The sequence below is a fragment of the Zonotrichia albicollis genome, chromosome 2 (assembly GCF_047830755.1).
Source record: "Zonotrichia albicollis isolate bZonAlb1 chromosome 2, bZonAlb1.hap1, whole genome shotgun sequence".
NCBI lineage: Eukaryota > Metazoa > Chordata > Aves > Passeriformes > Passerellidae > Zonotrichia > Zonotrichia albicollis.
The window spans coordinates 66824632-66846596 of NC_133820.1; the positions used below are offsets into that span (position 1 = coordinate 66824632).

Consider the following 21965-nt stretch of genomic DNA (forward strand, 5'->3'; position numbering starts at 1 on the left):
TCATTGAAAGGTTATTCTCATGCTTGTTTGTAGTTCTAGCTTTGTTTTATCTGAAAATAAAAATATATTGACTGGGAGGATTTCAAACTTGTTTTAAGTTATTTCTGAGATGTCTGAAAGGTAAACAAGTCCCAGAAATTTTGGACCTGGAATTGCTGTTTTTTATAACATAAAATACTGGGGACCCTTCAATACAGCATTCTGTTTAGAGGCTTTTTTAGATATTACAAACCAGGTGTGGTATAATAAAATCTCTTAATGAGTACTGTGCTTATCAGATAATTGGAGTCTGAAAAGCCTGCCTTTCCTTGCTAGTATACTAGATTTCTTCTAGATGTTAGAGCTAGCTCTTACTCTTTTTCAACATTTTGCATCATTAAAGAATTAAATCTTATTTAACATATAAAAAAACCAAAACCAAATATATATGTACTGTATCATCATCTTCCATTGCATCTTCTTTGTACCTCTAGACATACCAAAAAAATATAGTCTAAAATTTAGAAGAGACCATTTCATAATTTTGGTATAATACTTTTAATACATTTTGAATTTGTAAAAAAGTGTAAACAATTGATGCTTTGTTTTCTTTCTTTTTAAATTACTGTTTTATGTCTTCAAATTCATTAAATTAGGAATGTTAAAATGAAATGTTAAATGGGTATTTTACCACTGAAAAGATAATTTTATTCTTTTGTAATTCCTTAAAGGAACTAAGACTGGAGGGAACTAAGACAAAAAACTCTTGGTTTTTGTCAGAAATTAGGCTAATAGCTTGAGTGGGAAATACTGCAAGTGCCAGTGTGCATGGAGCATGCTACTTTACACAGAAAATGCAAATAGATGTGACCAGGGAGCTTCAAAACAAGGTTTAGCTGAAAAATAATCTTTCACTGAAAAAGAATTTCTGTTACGTGTGGCTAAATGTTAATTTCATGCAGAGCTATGAGTATTGTGAATGCCTGTTAGAAAACTGATCCCCAGAGTGTGAGTTTTAATTAATTCAAATGTCATGGATTGCTGTAGATCTGTCTGATTAGCAAGCTGCCCGATTATTACAGCTAAAATACTGCAAATTCTATTTGCAGTTACAAATGCCTTTAAAAAAGGCAACCTTATCTATACTTAAATGTTGAAAGGGTCCATTGTGCATCACCACCCTGTACTAATAAGCATTAAAAGTGGCTTTATTTTTTGTCATTTCTTTACAGAACAAAAGAGATGAACATCTTTTGAAAAAAAGAAATGTTCCTCAAGAGGAAAGCTTAGAAGATTCTGATGTTGATGCTGACTTCAAAGCAGTAAGTTCCTTGATTCTGGAATTGTTTTTAAAACTTTGGTGATGTCTCTAAACAATATATTCTGGTATCTTGCAGTTATTTGAAAGTAAATTTATGAACTGACACACTGTTAAAATAAGTTTTCTTGTATTAAATGTTTAAGAAGGTTATAATTTATCAACAAAATTATTAAAACCTTTTTTTTTCTTTTCAAGCAAAATGTAACACTAGAAGCTATACTGCAGGTATGTTACATTTAACTTTTTTTAACTAGAAGGGTGTGTTCTGTGCATTTTTAGGTTTTACTGTGTTTTTAATTTTTTTTTTCAGAATGCCACAAGTGACAACCCAGTGATCCAACTGAGTGCTGTCCAAGCTGCAAGGTAAAAATAAATAAAGATACAGAAACATAATTTATATAAGGTTTTTGTTATAAAAGTTACTTACTTTTGCTTTCAATTTCACAGAAAACTCCTATCCAGTGACAGAAATCCACCTATTGATGACTTAATAAAATCTGGAATTTTACCAATTCTGGTAAAATGCCTAGAAAGGGATGATAAGTAAGTATTCTTTTTAAAATCTTCACTGTTACTAGAAATTTGCATTAATTAAAAAATGATTATTTGAAACAAAACTGAGGATTCCAGCACCATATAATCTGACACAGTGGATCACATTCCATGGTGATAGATCAGAAGTTCTCCAGGAATATTTATTCTGCGACAGAAATGGCATTTAATTTTTTCGAGCATGTTTGAGCATATCCAAGTAATGAAGAAAATCTTACCACATTTATCACTGGGTTTGAATATTTCAGCCTTTTACCAGCTTTTTTTAAGAAACCTGCCACAGACTTCTGTTTATTTGTGTGAAGGCAGAGAACATGCCTGGTTGTGAACAGGGGATGTTTGCAGAATACATTTGTCTTTTCCATTAAGATTATTAGCTGAAGTTTCTGGTTTCTTCTCACTGCAAGGTCTGTTTCCTTCTGGCTCTCTGCTGCTCTCTTATGTGATGGTAGAACACAGTGAGCATGCTCTCTGAGTCTGTTGAAAAACAAAGAGCTTCAGTAAAGACTGTAGAGAACACTGAGCATATAGCTGCAGGCATTTAGTGACATGTAAGAAACAAAACATGCCGTATTCAACAAATCTTGAGCCCCTGATTTGGATAGATAGGGATTAACACAATTGAGATAAATATTTTAGCCTGTCTTTGATCTCAGGCAGACATGAATGTATTTATAGTATTTCCATTTTCAATGTTATTTCTGCAGCTATGAGAGCTAGGAATTTCAAAAGTATGTTGTGGTATTTTTGGTGTATTTTGATGGCTGCAAAACTACGAACTGTGAGTAGGATTTTTTCCGAGCTTGTTTAACAAAACAGTTGCTTTAGAAGGCAGCTGACAATAACATTCAAATCAGGAAAGAATTTTAAAATGGGTCATGAACGCTTGTCTGCTCTAGAAGTAGATGGTTCAGTGCTTTGAAAATTCTTTTTAATTTGAATCTTCTGCTAGTTTTTGTATGATTTACCCTTGTAAATATTTAATAAGTCTTTCAAAATTAAACTTGATGTTTTTTTTAAGCAGTCCTTTTAATTGGGATTGCTATATAATATTTAGCAGAGTTAAACTCTGAAAAGACTTTGCATAACAAATCATTTAAGCTGTTGTTCATGTTATACTTGAAAGCTTATCATGAGAGAAAGAAAAAAGGGACTAACCTGAAACTAGAGTTTTAATACACTCGATCCTAAAATTTAAAGGTTTATAGGTAGCTGCTGACAGATGTGATTTGTTTTTACCTCCTTTTTAATTCTTCCTATCCCAAATAAAACCTCAAATTGCTTTGGAAATTAATACACAAAAAAAAATTTCAAAGAAGCAGGTATTTAAAACTATATATAAAACATGACTGATAAAGACACAAAACCCATGTAAATGAAACAGTCACCTGACAGTAAATATTCTCTGTTCTTCCTAAATCCAGACACTTACAGTGGTGCTAATGACCATGGGCTGTAAACTCTTCTGTAGCCTGTAGAACTCTTAACTTAAACAGCAGTTTTCATGCAAACTGTTTTACTAAACTGCTGTTGGCACAGACAGCAGTTGACAGACATCTTGGAAGAGATGTTGTCTCAGCTTTCATGACATTTGTAACTAATTTTATCTGTATTTAATAAAACAGGTGTGATGCTGTCTTTTCATACTGATTGTAGATAATTTGCCTGTCAGTGATGGTGCAGAAAAATGTCTGTATCCAAGTATACCAGCTTGCACTTGATCTGGAATGTAATGGCAGGGGAATCAAGTTTAATTGGTTGTTTGGTTGGGGTTTTTTAGTTACAAATATTAATTCAGAGTGATGGATGGTTTACAAAAGGTCACAGAATACAAGATCTCTTTTTTCTTACAACTTTTCCCCTGAAAAGTCCAGGCTTAGATGTTGGAGTTTTTTTAAATGTTAGCCCAGTGGTACTGCCTAAATGTAGAGTATTTCTTATGGATACAGCTAGCAATATTGAAATGAACCATTAAATAGTCTTCAGATGATGTATCATCTATATATATCATTATATAACTAGTATAAAATTCTTTCATTACAGTCCTTCATTACAATTTGAAGCTGCATGGGCATTGACTAACATAGCATCAGGCACTTCTGCACAGACTCAAGCTGTTGTACAGTCAAGTAAGTATTACAAATTTGTTTTTTTGGGGAGGAGGCAGTGGGGATGGATATTGTGGGAAAAAGAAAGTATTTGGATAACAAATGCCATTTCTTATAAATACCATTAAAGTAATAAATACATGCTTGTCCTGAAGATTTCTGAAAGATTTCTACATTTGCTCTTCAACATAGATCTGCTTGTCACTAACAATTAATGTTAAGGATGCCAGACAGGATTTCCCATAAAGAAGACAGAGAATGACAGATGACACAATAACTATGACAAAAATCTAAGTCCTCTCTTGTTCTTAGTTTGATTTCTGAAATCATGTATCATGAATTGCTCTGTGGCTAACACGTTAGGAGTTAATTCTTTCTGCCTCAAAGGTGTGTTCATAAAGCTTATTAAAGTTGTTAAATATATACAGTTATGTAAGGTTGCACATTTAAATACATTGTTAGGAAAATTACCATCCCTTCCTTGTCGGTATGATTAGTATCTCCTGTACACACAAGTTTATTGAGCTGCTTTCATTTCTTGTTTAACCAGACAGTGAGAAAGGAAAGAAACTCTAAAGTCAAATGAAGATAAATTAATAAAAAAAAATTTAAGGATTATATCTATAGCTTTTATGGATCAGCATACTTATCTTAAAACAATCACCTTTGTGCTAAATAGAATATGTTGTCGTAAAACACTAAATAATAGATAAAAAATATATAATAAGCTGTCTTGGCTTACTCATATTCTCATTTTTATATGGGAAAGTGGTGACTTAGTTGTTTGAATTTTTTTTTACTGTATGAACCTGCCTTTCAAATTAAAATGCTGGTTTATATGTTTTCATGGCTGAGAAAATAACTAAATAATTATTAGATTCTGTATATTTAAGATATTGGAGCAATATTATTGTTATTGTTGTTATTATTACTATTATCCAAAATAAGATTTGGATAAAATTATCTTACCAAAATGAGCTTTGGATAAAAATCCAAAGGCGTTAAAACAAAAAAATCAACATCTTGAATTTGCTTCAAAAGTTTCTGGTGTGATTTGGGCACCTCTGTTTTTAGATTGCATTTGTGGTGTCTAAGTACCTTTGAAAATCTACTCCCAAGTTTTTTCTTCCTTCTCAACTTGTTCATTGGTTAGTCATTGTTTTCTTTCTTTTTCATGCCCCACAATGTTGTCCTGTTTGAATGAAGCTAACAGAAAGGATGTTTATAGTATTAGCTTTGCAGGAAAAAATCTCAGAGTAAAAATTAAAAGTAGAATAATAGTATGTACAGCAGAGCTAAAAGCATTATTGTTACCTGAACAATTGCTAGAAGTCGAAGTTGGGACATGTTTCTCCCAAAATCTGTTTAGTTAATGCTTGAAAAGAAGAAAATGTGCTAAATGACTTCAGAGAATCAAAAAGCATTTTACTCATGAAGAGAAAACAGATGAAGTTTAGTCTGAAGGTCTTGCTGCTTTGACTGGGAGATGACCAAGGGAAAACAGTGTCCCAGCTCCTGTCCCTTTAGATAGGAAGGGTTTGTGGAAACAAAGCAATAGGCCCTTGCAGCTACAGAAGAGGCTGCTGCAGCCTTAATACAAAAGAAGGCGTCCTCCTGCAGTCAGGAGGGACAGATGGTGTTTGGGAGGCCCAGCAAAAGAGGAGAAGTACTACATGCACAGAACAGCTCCTGGCAGAAGCCGGTTTGGAGCAGGGATAATGAATTTTTTCAGAGTGGTAGGTCAGATAACTTCAACTCATGCTGTCTCAGGTTGTCCTCCTGCCTGAGTGCTATTATGAAATAACTTCATTCCTGATTTTGAAAGCATACCAGGATTGCAGTGTAATATAAACTACATAGTTGACCCTCTTCTCCAAAAGATGTTGGATGCATGTATGGCTGAATTGTAATCTCAGTAATGGCTGAGAAGGAAGCTAAAATATTCCACTTGAGCTAATGGAAGTGGGGTGATTTTATTACAAGAGTGTGTTCTTAAGCAAGAGTGTGTTGCTGTGCCTGCTTGTCAGTTATAGGCAATGGCTGAGTCACTCCTGGGGTGGGCAGGAAATTTTAGGTTGTCTTTGTTCTTCATGACTCTGTATTTTTCAGGAAAATATATCAAAGTTTTTTGGTTTATTATCACTTTACATTATCAACACAATATTGATTCACGGTTGCTCACAAACTGTGTTGCACTTTAAAAAAATTTGTGAAGCTATTTCTGCAAGAAAAATACTCTTTAACGGTGTATAAATTGATCTAGTTTATTCAGACTATAGGATGAGTATGATCATAAATAGATTTTAAAAATTGCTGCAGGAGTTACTGTCTTTCAAACAGCATGGCTTGTCTGAAGGAAAACAGTGCATGGGGATAGTAGTGGGATGGTTACTTAGCTCTATCAAATGTATTTAATTCCACAGAGAATGATATCTAAAATCAGTACCACTTCCTTAATTTGGTATGTTGCTGGCATTATATAAGAGCAAATTAAAACGTGTCTTGGGCCTGGCAGATGGATGTAAATCTTCACTGCATATGGAAACTAACTATAGCCACCTCTTGGGAGGAAACTGTTTTCTTAAAGTCAGGATATGAAGCACGTTTGCACAAGTGGGCATGTCATTCTGCTTGGTATGTGTTGTGATCCTGGATAACTGGAAAATCTGAGTTACCAGGACATGAAACCTCACGCCTGCATACTTGAGGGTCTGCCTATCGCTTTGAGAATTATGGGGGAATGTTTAAATGGGGGGAGCACTGTTGATTAATAATTCTGTTCTTAAGTCTATTTTTCCCTTCTCCGGATACATATAGAAATGTTCAACTCTGGTTTTTTGCACCCTTCATAATAGAAACATTTATAAGGCATGTTGGTGAATGTGTTTTGTGTAAACTAGTGAACATGTCGCTCATATACCAAGATTCAGCATTAAACAAATCTAATCTTTGCATTCTGCAGATGCAGTACCCCTCTTCTTGAGACTACTTCATTCACCACACCAGAATGTTTGTGAGCAAGCTGTCTGGGCACTTGGAAATATTATAGGTAACTTGTTGTTTTAATGATTTGAATTTGGGGAACATTTCATTTTAGAACTTGACTTTTTGAACATTGGCATTATCATAAGAGACTATGTTTCCTCTGAATTCTGTGTCTTGATGCATTTTTTTTGAAAGTATATAATATGGCCAGAATTACATATGTACATCCTGGTTTTTCTCTAAATAATAGTATCACTTGCTATGCAAAATATTAACAGGATAAATTTTGTGTTTCCTAAAATATACATACATAACTTTACGTATGTATATTTAATTAAATATGACCTTTTAGTGGTAGATTATTGGTGAGGAAACATAGAATTTCAGTATCCCAACATGTCATTGCATACATTTCAAGATTCTCCATTTTTAATGTAATTTCTTTTGCAACAATTTTCATTTCTGTAGGTGATGGTCCTCAGTGTAGAGATTATGTCATATCACTGGGAGTTGTCAAACCTCTTCTGTCCTTCATCAATCCCTCCATTCCCATCACCTTCCTTCGGAACGTCACATGGGTCATTGTAAATCTCTGCAGGAATAAGGACCCCCCACCGCCTATGGAGACAGTTCAGGAGGTAAATAAAGAATTATGAGACAGATAATGTTTTATACTCTGGGCTGCAGGCCAAATGTTTTACATTGTCATATTATGAATTTTTGCATGTTTTTTGTCACTGCACATGTGTTGTGCCACTCTGTCATGTGTTAGATGAAATAATTTGACCAATTTGGTGGTTCTTGCTACAGCTGTAATAAAGGTATTTGTAACATCTGAAACTGAGTAAGACTAAAGTGATGAGCTATACAACAAAAAATTTGCATATTAGAAAGTATTAAAATACTCAGCATTACATGTTTTCACTAAAAATAAAAAGGCCACAATGTGGTTTTGTACATAGAAGAATTCAGAAGTAGTTATTTTCAGCAAGAGGAAGCGTAAGTAAGCAGTGACATGTAGTACGGTTTGTGTTTCAACTCGGTGTGCACATGCAGCCAATGCCAAGTCCCAGCCTGAGCAGAAATCCTGAAAATCCTTTTAAACTGGTGAACAGAGCAAATGCTTGGTTCATAATGTTGGCACAGTTAGTAAAATTGAGCTATTTGACTAGAACTGTAATTGTAAGTAAAGTTCTTGATTTTAAAATAAATTCAAAAGTGTAGATACGGTTTTTGAAGGCATGTGAAGTATGTTACTATTAACAGCTAAACTTTAATGACATTTTAAAAATGAAGCAGAGAAACAAGGAAACTTTTGCAAGTAATGCTTTACTAAATAAAGCTCTCTGTTCAAAACAGTTTTATCACAGCCCAGTTTTATATTTTCTCCATTTGTGATTATGGAAAATTAAACTTTAATCCAAGAGGTTTATATATTGATATTTGGCTAATAATTTTTGTGTGTGATGATTAAACTTCTAAAATATCAGCAGGGTATCTTATCTCTGTTATTTGCTTGTTTTCCCTCAAAATACAGTCTGCATTCTGTGTCTGGAATCTAGTACTGTCTCTTATTTTCAGAAATTTGAAATACAGATTATACAGATATTTTTATACATACTTTGAGGGAATGAGCAGCTGCTGGAAAATATGTGATTACAATATACTAAAGCAGACTCAAGCTAAGTTTTGTGACTGCAATACTTGGATTCATAATTTTACCACCAATTTTGTTCTACTGTAATGACTGATAAACTTCTTTTCAGATTTTGCCAGCATTGTGTGTTCTCATTTACCATACAGATATAAACGTAAGTAATTTCTAAAATTTTAGATATTTAGGTTCTTTGTTTTCTCTACAAAGATAATGCTGCAGGATTTTGTTAAAGTGGTAAACTTGGGTTTGTACGTTAATTTATGTATAATTAAATCATAAATGCATAATTAAATATGAAGACTGATGTGATTGTAGCCATTCAGAGCATGAAAAAGAAAGTGCAGATACCATTTCTGAAATACTTTTTGTAGAAGATGGCATTTTTTATCCTGTACATTTGAAATAGCTTTAAAAATCCTATCTTTAATTGAGCACTAGAAAATTTAAGTGTCAGCTTTACCATCAGCTGCACTTTAATTCTGCCCCAGTTTATAATTTTGCCTAGATGATATGTAATATGTGTAAAAAAATTAGATGTAATTCTGTGTATCAGTCCAGTAAAATATTGTGATCATAAGGTAAACCTGACTTCTGTAATTTGTTGGGTGCCTGACTTTGAAACGTTTAATTCAAGAAATCACGTATTAAAATATATTTAAACAAACAGCAATAAACTATTGTTTTGTGGCACCTTTGGCAACCTTCATGTTTTTAATACTAAACCTTCAGTACTTCCCACATTCCTGAATCCTGAGTTTGCCTGTGTTTTTCCAAGTAATGTCCTAGGGAGTGGATTTACCTCATGAAGCCGTATATATTGGGGCTTCAGAACAGAGACCTGTGTAATTGACAGATGTTGAGCTGTTTTTCTCCTCCTTCTATCAGGACTTTGTAATCCCTGTAGTGATCCTTTAGGGAAGAAGGAATTGAACACTTGTGTTGGGTTTGGGGATAAAATAAAGCATGAGATCAGTGGGACTGTCATTTGTTAGTTCAACACTGTAGTAGCAGTGTTTCTGCTGCTTTTTTAATGGTGAAGTGGGCTTGCCTCCACAAAATATTTGTACAGTTTAAGCTGGGATTTTGCCAGGGTTTTCCCAGTGTAATGTGAGTGGGAGACAGCACATGGTGACTTTTCAATGAGTAATTTGGACAAAGCTGAACAGAATTCATTGCAAAACCGAATACACTTCTAACCTGTAGGCTCTTTTTTTCTGCCAAATTTTAAAGCTTTTTGCAAGCAATGATTGTATGAGAGCTTATTGATGTAGATATGAGACTGTGATGCCAGGTTTTGACTGATCTCAATTAGGGTGTCCGTCATTTTGATCCTGAGAGTCAGGTGCTAGTTTGGAGGTACCAGTCTGGTCCCAGCCTCTCCGTACTGGAGCAGCAAACCTATCTTTGGAGATGAGTCAGTGAATGCAGGTAGGTCAGCCCACAGTCCTGTGAGCGCTTCTGGCGGCTGCTGCTCTCGTCACCAGCAGGGCTGTGGGGCAGCAAACTGGTGAGGCACCATCTCTCACTGCTTCTGCTGCCACAGTGGCTCCACTGCAGCACAGGAGGTGAGGGCAGCAGCAGGCTGTGGCAGGAAAGCCTTTGGGCTGTGCTGGCTGGCATCCGGAGCTGGGTGGCTGCAGCTGGGTCAGGACTGCAGAGTCCTTCCTGTGCTCTAGTACTGCAGCATTCAGCTGTTCTCATAGCTGGAAATTGCAAATGGCTATCTGTTTTGAAAGTAGGCTAGATCTAGCAGCCTCAACAGATTATGTCCTTAGCAGGGTCCAGATTTCTTTTCCTGCAATTCCTAACATCATGTCTATGTGATGTGATATCCCTCTCTGCTCGCTTTATTTCTGCTTCAGGTACTACCTTTCAGTGACTAACTTTTGTACCTGTCTATTTTTGAGGGCTTCTAATCTTCCTTATCAAGTCATCAGTGACTTTTTTTCTTTTAAGATTCTCAGATGGCCCTGCATGATAGGCATTTCTCTGTGGGTTTTGCTGTGCTTGAACACTTCAACAGTTGCCACATTACAATAGTTGCCAGTCCTTTAGTTGGTATGAGAACTCCTTTCCTTTGCTACTTTTTATTCTTAATATGAAGGCAGGAAAAGGCATACATCCAGACTTGTTTGCAGTTTCACTTCAGAACTGCACTATGGATCGGAAATGCTAAGATGTCCAATGGATTAGAGACTTAAGGGAATTTATATATTCTGTAATCATTAGATAGCACAGCTGACAAATCACAGCTATGCTAAGGAAGCTGTATTGGTATTTTCTTCAGAAAGTTACTAGCACAACTACTTACCTGAGCTGGTTGTCTGTCTTGAAAATGTAAATCAAGCCCAACAGTTTACCTTTGTGAGATGATGTATGCTGTCACTTTATGCACCAAAATGTGGACATACATGACATACAGAAATTACTCTGATGGAACAAATGGCCCTGGTTTTCATAGTTGTACAAATAATCTAACATATTACTGATTAGGTCTTATCACAATCATGTTTAAGTTTTTCCTATAACTAAATTGCATGTTTTCCCCTCTTCACCACAGATAGTAGAATTTTGTTCACTAAATTAAGCCTTTGTTATACAGATTTTTTCTGTTCAATGTGTAAATCATATTCTCTCCAATTTGCAGATTCTTGTGGACACTGTTTGGGCTTTGTCCTACTTAACAGATGGTGGAAATGAACAGATACAAATGGTGATTGATTCGGGAGTTGTACCTTTTCTAGTTCCCCTTCTGAGTCATCAGGAGGTTAAAGTTCAAGTAAGTCTGATTCAGTTGTGTTTGAATAGTCCTTTGTATGCTGTTTGCTAAAAAAAATGTGTCTTACAGTATTTATTAGTAGAGTTAGTGAGATGAACATTTATAGCTACATTTTGCGTAGGTAAAACGAACAAAAAATATTACCTACACTGGGGAAAAATTTTAAAAAGAATTAAAACTCAAGCAAAACAGTACTAAACCAGTTTTAAGTAGTGACAGGTTAAACATTAACTTCCATTATGTGATTACCAGGGGCGCCTTCCTTTTGTAGTCCTAAAATATTTAGTCCTAAAATATTTAATGACAATAGATTTTATGTTTTCCAGAATTCAAGTAATATGCACTTTTTCTGGTGCTGCATACATGGTTGTGCATGTTCTATCTGAATAGTTAATGGAAATCAGTATTTTGGAACCTTTACAGTATGGAAATATTTGTGAATGCTGAGTCCTTTTAGTAAAGTATATTTGTAATTAGCTGTGAAAGGTTAACTGAGCTTACTTGATTAATTTTAAAGACAATGTGAAACTAAAAGCTAGTTAATGTGTACTGGGTTTTTATGACCCATCTGCTGTAATATTGCGATCTTCTGTATATCTGTGCTTTTGACACATTTGTTTAGTTTGTACTTTGGATGAGATTTGGCTGTCTTAAAATTTGTCAGACTAGTTCACTTGATGGAAGAAGTCTCTCCAGTGTTCTGTCACTTGTAAAGCATTGACTGACCAATAGATAAAGATGTAAAGTCCATTTCTGAAATCACCTGAGACTCAATAAGTAGTTGTGAGGTTTTGAATGCCATAGTGGGGAGCTGAACGGAGCAGTGAGCAACCTCAGCAGACATATAACCTAGAAGCTGTTGTTGGAATTGTAGCACAGATCAGGTACATGATGACTGATCTTCTAAGGTTTTAATATTCTTTTAATTTCTAATCTTTGCACTTTTTGAGTTGAGCTGCAGTGCATTTATTTTGTAATGTACTGTGTATTTTGATGAACCAGTATCCATTTTTTTGGTGTAGCTCAGAGGATGAAGTGCTAAATTGTATTTTGCAAAGTGTTTTTATAAAGAGATATCTTAAAATGCTCTTTGTTACAGCGTAAGTAACAGCAATGTCTTTAACATGCAATTTTTTTTCCTTCCCACTTTGGATATTCAGACAGCAGCACTGAGAGCAGTAGGCAACATAGTAACTGGTACTGATGAGCAGACACAAGTTGTTCTCAATTGTGATGTTTTGTCTTATTTCCCACATCTCCTGACGCATCCAAAAGAGAAGATAAACAAGGTATGATTTGTTTCTTCCTAACTTAGTATTTTTTTTAAGAAATAAAACAGTAGCCTGTGGAATATTACAGAAGAATTTCCCACAGCTGTTATTTCCAGCATGTGAGCAATTTTGTATAAAGATGCAGCCTTTGAGGCTGGTGCTTAATTAGGACTGAAACCAGCCATAGTGAGTATCCATGCATTGGTGTTGATGCCTTGTGCTTTCTGGGAGGACTGAAGGGTTTTGCTTTGGAGTGAGATACTTTTTCTTTTAATTTGCAAAATGAATAACTGGCTAACTTCAGTTACAGTTTTTCATAATTTTATTTGAGTCCAGTGAGTTGCATAAGACCAATGCAGTTTTCCCACTTCACCTCTTCATAGTAAAGTTGGTTCACTTGTTCATCCTCAAGGACGGAGGGTGTATCACTGTTCTTCCCTGAAAATTGTCTCTGCATTTCATCTCCTTCCTTTTGGCAGAAATAACTTCATTGCTGCAAGACTGGGGTGGAATAGGGAGAGTTTGATCAAAGTGATCAGTGCCTCCTTTTCCAGAACTGTATTTTGTGTTATTTGGGTTTTTTTAGTCATTGTGCTATCTTCCATTGCAGAGATGGTCTGGTTGAGGAGAAGGCTTTTTTGTGTCGATTATGTAATTCCCCCATATAGTGTATCATTGAGGAAAAATCTATTTGTGAGGAATCTCTGTTTCTTCAGGCCCTGTCAGCTGTGAAGATCTCTGAAGAAGTTATCTTTGACAGTCAAACTGATGTGATTTATTTTTGCCTTCCCTCTTAACTCTCACAAAAGAGTGATGAAGAGCTCTTTTGAAGGCCAGGGAATTATTTTTGTACCAAAAAAAAAGTCCAGAAATGCTTTCAGTTTTGTTTCAAGTCATATTGTGAGAGGCAAATAGAAATAAAATACATGGCCCTAAAAAGTGGAAACCCATGGGTTTTTTTCCTGCAGTGCTTCATAATTGCCTTCTTGCCACATCTTTTACTTAAGATTGGAACCTTTTTAAGATGTTCTGGATTGTCATGACAAGTACCCCCTTTGTAAGTGGGAATTTATAACTGCCATCAGATAGGTGGTAGCTATGTGGATGAACCTCCTGAAGGAGTAACTGCTGAGCAGAGTCACAGGACAGTGTCATGTGTGATACTTGAATGGGATTTGTGGACACCACTTCATGTTACACGAAGAAAATGGGAGGTGGAGTCTTCATTTTATCATAGCAGAAAGGTACTACTGAGCTGTCAGTAGTAGGATTACAGGACAAATCCTTTTTTCCTGATGCTTTAGCAGTTTTCCTATTTTCCTCATAAAACTGGATGAAAGTTTAAAGCCTGTCTGTGAGTCCAGCAGTGCAAAGTGGATATAAGGCATACATTTCTGGATGTATGGAGAACTTCTTGTGTGAGAGAGAATCTGGCACTGTGAATCAATCATTAATTTTATGTTGATTCCTTTTATCTTTCACAGTACAATAAAAGTTTGTGTGCTAGAAGTGCTACTGAGGAGGAGAAGGTTTGTTTAGTGATTGCTCATTGTATGATAGGTTTTGAGGTGGTCAGGTTTGGTTAAGTTCTTTTTTTCATCTGCTGACTAGTTTTTAAATGTGCTCTACTTTTTTGCTTTATCCCATTGTAGGAAGCAGTTTGGTTCCTTTCCAATATCACAGCAGGAAACCAGCAACAAGTTCAGGCTGTAATAGATGCTGGGCTAATCCCCATGATCATACACCAGCTGGCTAAGGTCAGTCAAGCTATCAGCTATGCAAGTTGTCATCCTCTTTTTATAAATCTGACATGAGGAGTTTGTGATTTTTAATAAGTTTGACAGATGTTTCCATGCTGATTTTAATGAGCTATTAATTTTATTTTTCAGGGGGACTTCGGGACACAAAAGGAAGCTGCTTGGGCAATTAGCAATTTGACAATAAGTGGGAGAAAAGATCAGGTATGTGTAGTGGGATTTCAAGCTGTCACTAAAATGTTGCATATGCATCCATTTATGTAAGAAGCACAATGCTGAATATTTTTTTGTTGTTGTTTTTTGTTTTTAATTATTTAGGTTGAATACCTTGTACAACAAAATGTAATCCCACCGTTCTGCAATTTACTCTCCGTAAAGGATTCTCAAGTGGTGCAGGTGGTGCTGGATGGCCTGAAAAACATCCTGATAATGGCTGGTGATGAGGCTAGCACAATAGCTGAAATTATAGAAGAGTGTGGAGGTAAGAGCTTACTAGGCTTTTAAAAAATTTAATTGGCTGGATGTTATTGTGTCCTCCCCTTGCTGCTGTTGATGTTTACTGTAGTGTTATTTAACATGGGCTATTTGAGTAAACAAGGAGACTTTTTCATGAGAGACATTACCTTTTTTTTTCTGTTTATTTCAGTTTGGAGATGGCTGTGTAGAGGCAATTGTTGAAGGAGCTTTCTGTAGCATAGGTATTTTTTAGGTTTCAATGAGAATTGTAGTTCTTTTCATTTGACAATTGCACATACTTTGTCCTGTGGTAAAACACACAATTCTCGCTCCAGTTCATTGCCCTGGAAGCAATTTTAGGATCATAATTTCATTACAGAGCAAAGCAGGATGAGGAGTCTTTTCAATATCACAATCCAAGTTGTAATGTATGCTAATTAGTGTATTATAATAAAGAGATACTGAAGAACATAATGCACTGGAAGCTTTTCCCTTGTGTTATTTCATATCCAGTTTGAAAATGGGAGTCGTCTTTTAGCTGCTTTGTCACCTTGCTGTTTTAAACTTACAGCCAACACACAAGCATAGCCACTTCTTTTTGGGGACACGTAGAAAGCACAGCGACTAACCCAAAAGTTATGTAGTAGACAGAAGTTTTAAAAATGAAAGACTTTTATCTAAATAAAGAGAAGACTCCATTATCCATTGCTCATAAAATGGAATATTCCCTGGCATATAAAGTTCACAAACTGCTTCTCTTTCCTCTTAGAGACAAAGATAGCTGCTGTGTACATCACATTTTCAAACTGAGCTACATCTTTTCTAGTGTGTTTCAGTAGTAATGTTTAATTATTTTTCTTATTTTTTTAAAGTAGTCAGTAACTCTGGTTTAATCTTGCAAAACTCTTCTCCATTTTCTTTCATTCAGGATTAGAGAAAATTGAAGCCTTGCAACAGCACGAGAATGAAGACATTTATAAACTAGCGTTTGAAATTATAGATCAATATTTCTCTGGTGATGATGTAAGTATGCTAAAGATGGAAAAGTATATGCATTGTGCTCTTAGCTCAGTAAGTACATTGTCACTGTTCCTCAGCTCCAGTGGTCATGAATATACATTATCTCCCAAGTCAGTTTTCCTGGTCCTTGTTCAGTAGTTTCCCTCAATTTAAAGTCTTTGTGGAGTTTCTCAATGCCAGGACTTTCCTTCAGCAAAATCTAGAGGACTACTCTAGTTTTGCCTAACAAATTGATCAATGCTCACTTAGTTTTGTCAGGTTGACATGCAATTACTTGTGATTAGAACCTAAACAGTTCTCTGGCTCTCCTTTTTATTTTCTCTCCTCTTTTATTTTCTCCTACATCAGTCTTTGAAAGGGGCAGCAGATCCTTACTTTCAGAAAAATGTTTGTATTGCAACTCTGTATTTGCTCAGTCTGGATTCTGCAGTGAAAAGCGTCATCAAAACTATTAACACTTTTTGCAGCTGTTTGATCTAGTGTTTTGTTGCACCTAGGATAGGTGTTTTGACCCTCTGGTTCTAGCTCCTCCTGCTACCGGCTGCTTGTGAGTTTCTGAGGAGCACTCCAACATGCAGTTCAAAGACAAATTACCTTTTCTAGGCTTTGCAGGGTGTCTGTAGTTCTACAGCCTAGTAGAACTGTTTTTACTTCTCTTAAATAGAGCTGGCATTTAGAGAGTTCTGACTTCAGGAGTCAGTAATTTTCAATTCATGGGCCCATTATATGATTGGAAAGTTAGTCACCAGAGGTTAAGATATGTGAGAAGTTCCCTATGCCTGTAGTGATTCTGTGAGTAGTGTCCTAGAGTCTCCACAGAGACTCTAAAACTTCTGTGTCTAACTGAAGAGTGCAGTCTGGTTGATGTGGGTGGAAAATATCTCTGTTGAGGTTAGTACTCCCTTTTGTGCATTTACTTTTTACATTAATACAATTTAATCTATGCCCGATGGGCTGAATATGCCTGCTTTACTCAAGAGCAGGACTTTCCTTCAGATTATTATGTTGTTACTATGTTTTCTGGAGCTTCTGACACTCAGAATTGTAGGAATATCCATAATTGCTCCAGGGAGACAAGAGATTGGTTATGGTAGCCTGATTGGCAGTGTTGTGATGGACTGTCCAGGAGTGTTCTTGCCTTCTGTCACTTCAGGAGCTTCTGTATTCTCATGAGATGTTGCTGGCTCCTTGATGTCCCTTCATTGCTAATCCCATCTGTTCCTTTGCTGAGCCCTGTAAAGTGCACAGCCTGTGCTCTAGGACCAGCACTAACAGCTTCCTGACTTCAGTTTTGTGTGTTAAAGGCAGGTGAGCTTAGGTGGGGTTACTTTGTGGTATCCCTGCAGAAGGCAGAAGTGCTAATTTATCAAGACAAAAATGTTTAGTGAAACGTTCTGAAACCAGACCCAGTCTTCATGTGGGCATGACATGCAGGTTGTTGTGGTCACAAAAGGCCTCAGTCTCTTCGCCCTGCTTTGGACAGTGTCACCCGAAGTCAAGAGAAGGATTTCAGATGAGTCAGTTCTGATGTGTGCACCACTGCAAGGCCAGGTCTCGGACAGCTGTTCAGACCCCCCCACGCAAGGACTCTTCCTGCTTCAGAATGACACATGATCTCAAATGTGAGACTCAGAGAGCAGTGCAGCTGGTGGTTTGCAGGAGGATGAGTAGGGTTTGAAGTTGTGCCTTATGTTGCTACTGACCATGTTATTTGCTGTTCCTTGAGGCTGTAAATACCAAATTGTAACAGCTCAGAGGAAGCTGGGGGAAGTTGGCTGCCGATGCCTTTCACTCTGTATCAATAGAGCAATGAAGTACTGTTGATGTAAAACCAAATTCGGATTTTGTGCTTATGAGACTGCTCTAAAATGAGTTCTAAATCCTTCAAATTCTGATAGGAGATACTAAGTCTGTTAAGCTTTATATAAGTATTTCTATCAGCTGCTGATAAAAATATATTTTCATTTTGAAAGAAAATGGGAGAAAATACAAAACTAATTTTGGAATCAGCAACTAGTGATTAGCCAACTCCAGAAGTAAAAAAATTGGCACTGGAAATTAAACTGCATAGCTAAAATAGCAACTGCTTTGACCAAACAGCAGCACTGGCCCTAAATTACCATAAAAATTTTCTGTTTCCCTAATGGTATTAGAACAGAGTTGATGTGTTGTTCTTTTTAAACGTATTTGGAGAATTTAATTGGAAAAACAGATCTAATTTTGCTGCGATAATACTTTGAAAAAAAAGCAAACATGAATGTTTGTGAATTTCTTCTCTGTGTACCCAGTGATGCAGGAAATCAGCCTCTCATGTGTTTCTGCTGTTGTGTTTTGTAGATTGATGAAGACCCCAGTCTCATTCCTGAAGCCACTCAAGGAGGTACATACAACTTCGACCCAACGGCCAACCTTCAAACAAAAGAATTTAATTTTTAAGTTCAAAAAAAGTGCAGCTTCTCTTGTCCCACACCAGTACGAAGCACCACCAGATGGCTACCAAGTGAAGAAACAAAAGGCTCCAAGACACACATGCCTCTTCGTTTTGATGCTTCTAAAGCAAGCCATGTATTGGTCACTTTGCAGTTGCCAAACATCACTATCACATGGACTGTAAATGCATATGCATGATCTCTTAAACTGTTTCAGAATTCTTTTTAACAGTCCCAACTACCTTTTTTTGCCTTTTTCCTGGTGCCACATGCTGACAACCGCAATCTGCAGTTTTGTTAAGAATATTCCATAGTGGTGGCACATTGGCTTTCCACGGAAAAGTAGCTTCTTTGGAAAATGGTGCGCTGTGGATCAAGACACTTTGGTATGATGCATACATTTTGGAAGACTTTACAGGGGCCCAGTTTGCTCTGAGCCTCCATCATCATCCTCCACAAACATATTTTCATAAACTTTATGTGGAAGAATAGATTGAAAAATGCAAGCCAAATGAATTTCATTGGTGAAACTGAAATAAAAGTAACTTATAGAAACACAACACTTGGCAATTGATTAAACACTTCAGTTTAAAAGAAACAAAAAAAACTACTTCAGCTATCAGTAATTGATGTGTGTTCATTAACTGCCTCAGAAACCAGGGTTGGAGAATGAACTGTAGATTTGGACTGGTGAAGCTTTTGCCATTATACCTAATTTTTGAGAACAGCGAGCCCTATTTGACCACTCACTTCAGCCTGTGTGTTCCTGCTGTTTTGAAGTAATCAAATGCTGTGCATGGTATTTCACCTGAGCTACAACCTGTTATGGACTTGAACTTCTGTTTAAGCTGAAAGCAAGAGTCCCAGACTGCAGAAAAAAAATCTGTCCAAAAATGTATTAGTTAAAAAGAATCTTGCTTTCAACTTTCAGTAGTCAATATCTTCTGTTTTAAATTGATAATTGGATATGGTTGATTTATATTGGGTTTAAACTGTGGAGCTTTCATGTTTACTGTAATTTAGTCTTAAACTATTTTTTACTTAGTAACCAGTGCTTATGATGATGTGGTTGGCAACAAACCAGCAACTACTTAGAAGCGTCATAAAAGCTTCATTCTTGGAGTATTGGAAGAATAATTCACAAGTTAGTCTCAAATCTTATTCATGTGATTAAAAACATACAAACTGGTTGATGTGTGAGGCTGTATCGAAGCTGCCGTTACTCAGCGTAAACCTGATGTGCAGCGCACATTAAATAACTTTCTATAGGGTATGTGAAGTCATTGCTTTTGGAAAATCGCCTGACCCAGTCACTCTCAAAGGGATTTTGGTATTGCTGCGGTGAGGATCGGTAATTTTGAAATTCTGTAAGCTATCACACAAACTGGTTTTGTTGCTGTTGTTTACTGGGTGTAATTTCCCAATGCATTGATGTGAAGGGATAGAAAAATCTAAACTAATTTAGTTATTGGATGTGGGTTGTATTTACTGTGATGAAGATAAGGACAGATGCCATCAGAGCTTTGTGGATCAGCTGTTTTTCCACTGATGAACAACACATAGCAGGTGTGCATTCATTAAATATATATCTGCCAAGGTGGAGCCACTTTAAAGAGTGAGTTGTCTTGTATCTCAGCTGGATACAAGCGTATGTTTAAACTGCAAGATTTTTACTTGCTAGATAATCTGTTTTAATATAGTGGTTTGGCCTCTGATTATTTATAGGTTTTATAAATTTTAGAATCAATTTCTCTTTAAGGTGGCTCAGATTTTTCAACTCTTGTGCACATAAAATTGAGTTGAAGTTCATTGTGCCTTTTTTCTTTTCCCAGAAATTGAGTTGAAGCTTCATATGGTAACTGCATCCTATTCACACACTATAGTCTAAAATCTTGAAACTGTGTGGTGTTCGCTAAAAAACTAAACAATAAAAAGTCAAAGTTAGGTAAGGTCACAAAGTTTTTGTGAAATTAGAGTTCCAGCAGATGTTATTGTGAACAAATATTCCCCCCTTCTAATTCAGTCTAGTCTCCAGTACGCCATATAGACTGATGCATACCCGGTTCAGCCTACGCTCACTGTTGTTCTAGAGATTACATGCAATTGATGCTGAAACAACAGTTTCCCTCTCCTGTCAAGATTCGATCCTTTTCTTGCACTCAATGCATTACAATAAAAGTGAACATCGGAGAACTGGGTAAGGCAGGTCAAAGTGCTTGCTCAGTTCTTTCTGCTGTGACCTTATCAGCTTTTGATTGGGATTGCACCATTTCATAGTTAATAAAGGAAACAAAGTATATTGCTGCACTTTTACGTTTTCAGAACAGTGTTTAAAATTGCATTGTTTTTATTATTTTTTTAAACTATCAGTTAAAATAGACTAAAACGTTCTTTCAAAGAGGCATCTAAATGTGTTCCTAATTTTGTATATGGGCTTAGGTTTTGTAACCAATAAAAAGCTGCTATCAAATACTATAAAACATTCAAGAACTTATTTTGAAGGTTATGGAACTGCTTAGTCTTCATGGATTGACTTAGGGGTTTTTGTCTTTGACTAGATATTAGTTAGCAGAACTCCGCATCAAAGTCTGAAGTATGTTACAAGTATGAATAAAGCAAGCTAATGCAGTCATCTCTGAAACTTTGGATACGGAGTTTTATACTTGGTATGGAGATGTTTCCCAGGTGTGTACAGGGGGCTCTGGTAATGGGCTGCAGCTGTTCCATGTTATTATTGAAATAGTGACTTTCAGTTCAAGGGCTTGAAGGAGGACCAAGAGTGTCAAGGAACTTCCACAGTTGTCTTCTACTTCCAGAAACATCCTTTCAGGCTCCTGGTGCGAGGCTGATTGCTGATTCAGCATTAATTAAGCTCAGGATGCTGCACAAGGGGAGCCCAGCTCCTGCCCAGTGTGGGTTGGGAGGGAGTGTGCACCAAAACTGGCCTTGGGCCAGACAGCCTTTCATGGCCAGTATCCCTGTCCCTGGCACAAGTGACCCATTGGTGCTGCTTGGGAACAGCTTGGAAGTGTCAGGGACTTGTGTTGTCCAGCAGCCTCCTAATTAGTACAGTCCTGCTTTAATTACAGGGCAGCACCAGTGGAAGGGGAGACCACTTGAAAGGTGCCTGTGACTGTAGCTGTGGTTTTGCCATCTTTTCTCTGTGTCAGTTGGCTGAGCCACCTGGAAAAACCCCTGTCTCCATGGGTGGGAGATGGAGAAGAGCTTCCAGTGCTGTATTTAAGTCTTTACAAATGTTTGTCCATGGGGATATAAAGGAAAAAGATTTCATAAGAACCTAACTCCAATTTCCAAAAGCTGTTTAATCCCTTTGGTTCCTTCAGCTTTCAGGTGACAAACTGAACTGTGTTGGGTTTTTGCAACCTGATAATCATCCTCTAGATCCTACCTGGAGGACATAAAAGACACTACATTGGAATAAATAATGCATTATTTTAAGACATGTCTTGTTTAGAAAGTAAAATGCAGATGATCTTAATGTTCCCCATACTTGTAAAAATACAGACACTTCCATTTTGTTTGCTTGATCTGCTGAACAGAGAAATGAGTAAGAAAAGCCACTGACAGGTAGATGTTTCATTGATTTTTTAAATCTCAGATAGCCGAGGCCCACTCTTATTCTGCTCTTTG

General features: G+C 36.5%; 1 protein-coding gene across 2 annotated transcripts in view; it reads left to right on the forward strand.

Moving 5' to 3' along the window:
* Positions 1 to 20955, forward strand: part of KPNA3 (karyopherin subunit alpha 3) — a 48569-nt gene extending 27614 nt beyond the window's left edge. For both annotated transcript variants that reach the window (XM_074535413.1, XM_074535414.1), the window contains exons 3-17: positions 1212 to 1301; positions 1496 to 1525; positions 1611 to 1663; positions 1748 to 1843; positions 3896 to 3981; positions 6923 to 7009; positions 7414 to 7583; positions 8712 to 8756; positions 11250 to 11381; positions 12542 to 12670; positions 14305 to 14409; positions 14542 to 14613; positions 14728 to 14890; positions 15794 to 15888; positions 18223 to 20955. In XM_074535413.1, the coding sequence (XP_074391514.1) occupies positions 1212 to 1301; positions 1496 to 1525; positions 1611 to 1663; positions 1748 to 1843; positions 3896 to 3981; positions 6923 to 7009; positions 7414 to 7583; positions 8712 to 8756; positions 11250 to 11381; positions 12542 to 12670; positions 14305 to 14409; positions 14542 to 14613; positions 14728 to 14890; positions 15794 to 15888; positions 18223 to 18321 (1452 nt within the window). In that variant the 3' untranslated portion in view covers positions 18322 to 20955. The remainder of the gene's footprint in view (positions 1 to 1211; positions 1302 to 1495; positions 1526 to 1610; positions 1664 to 1747; positions 1844 to 3895; positions 3982 to 6922; positions 7010 to 7413; positions 7584 to 8711; positions 8757 to 11249; positions 11382 to 12541; positions 12671 to 14304; positions 14410 to 14541; positions 14614 to 14727; positions 14891 to 15793; positions 15889 to 18222) is intronic.
* The last annotated feature ends 1010 nt before the right edge of the window (positions 20956 to 21965 follow it).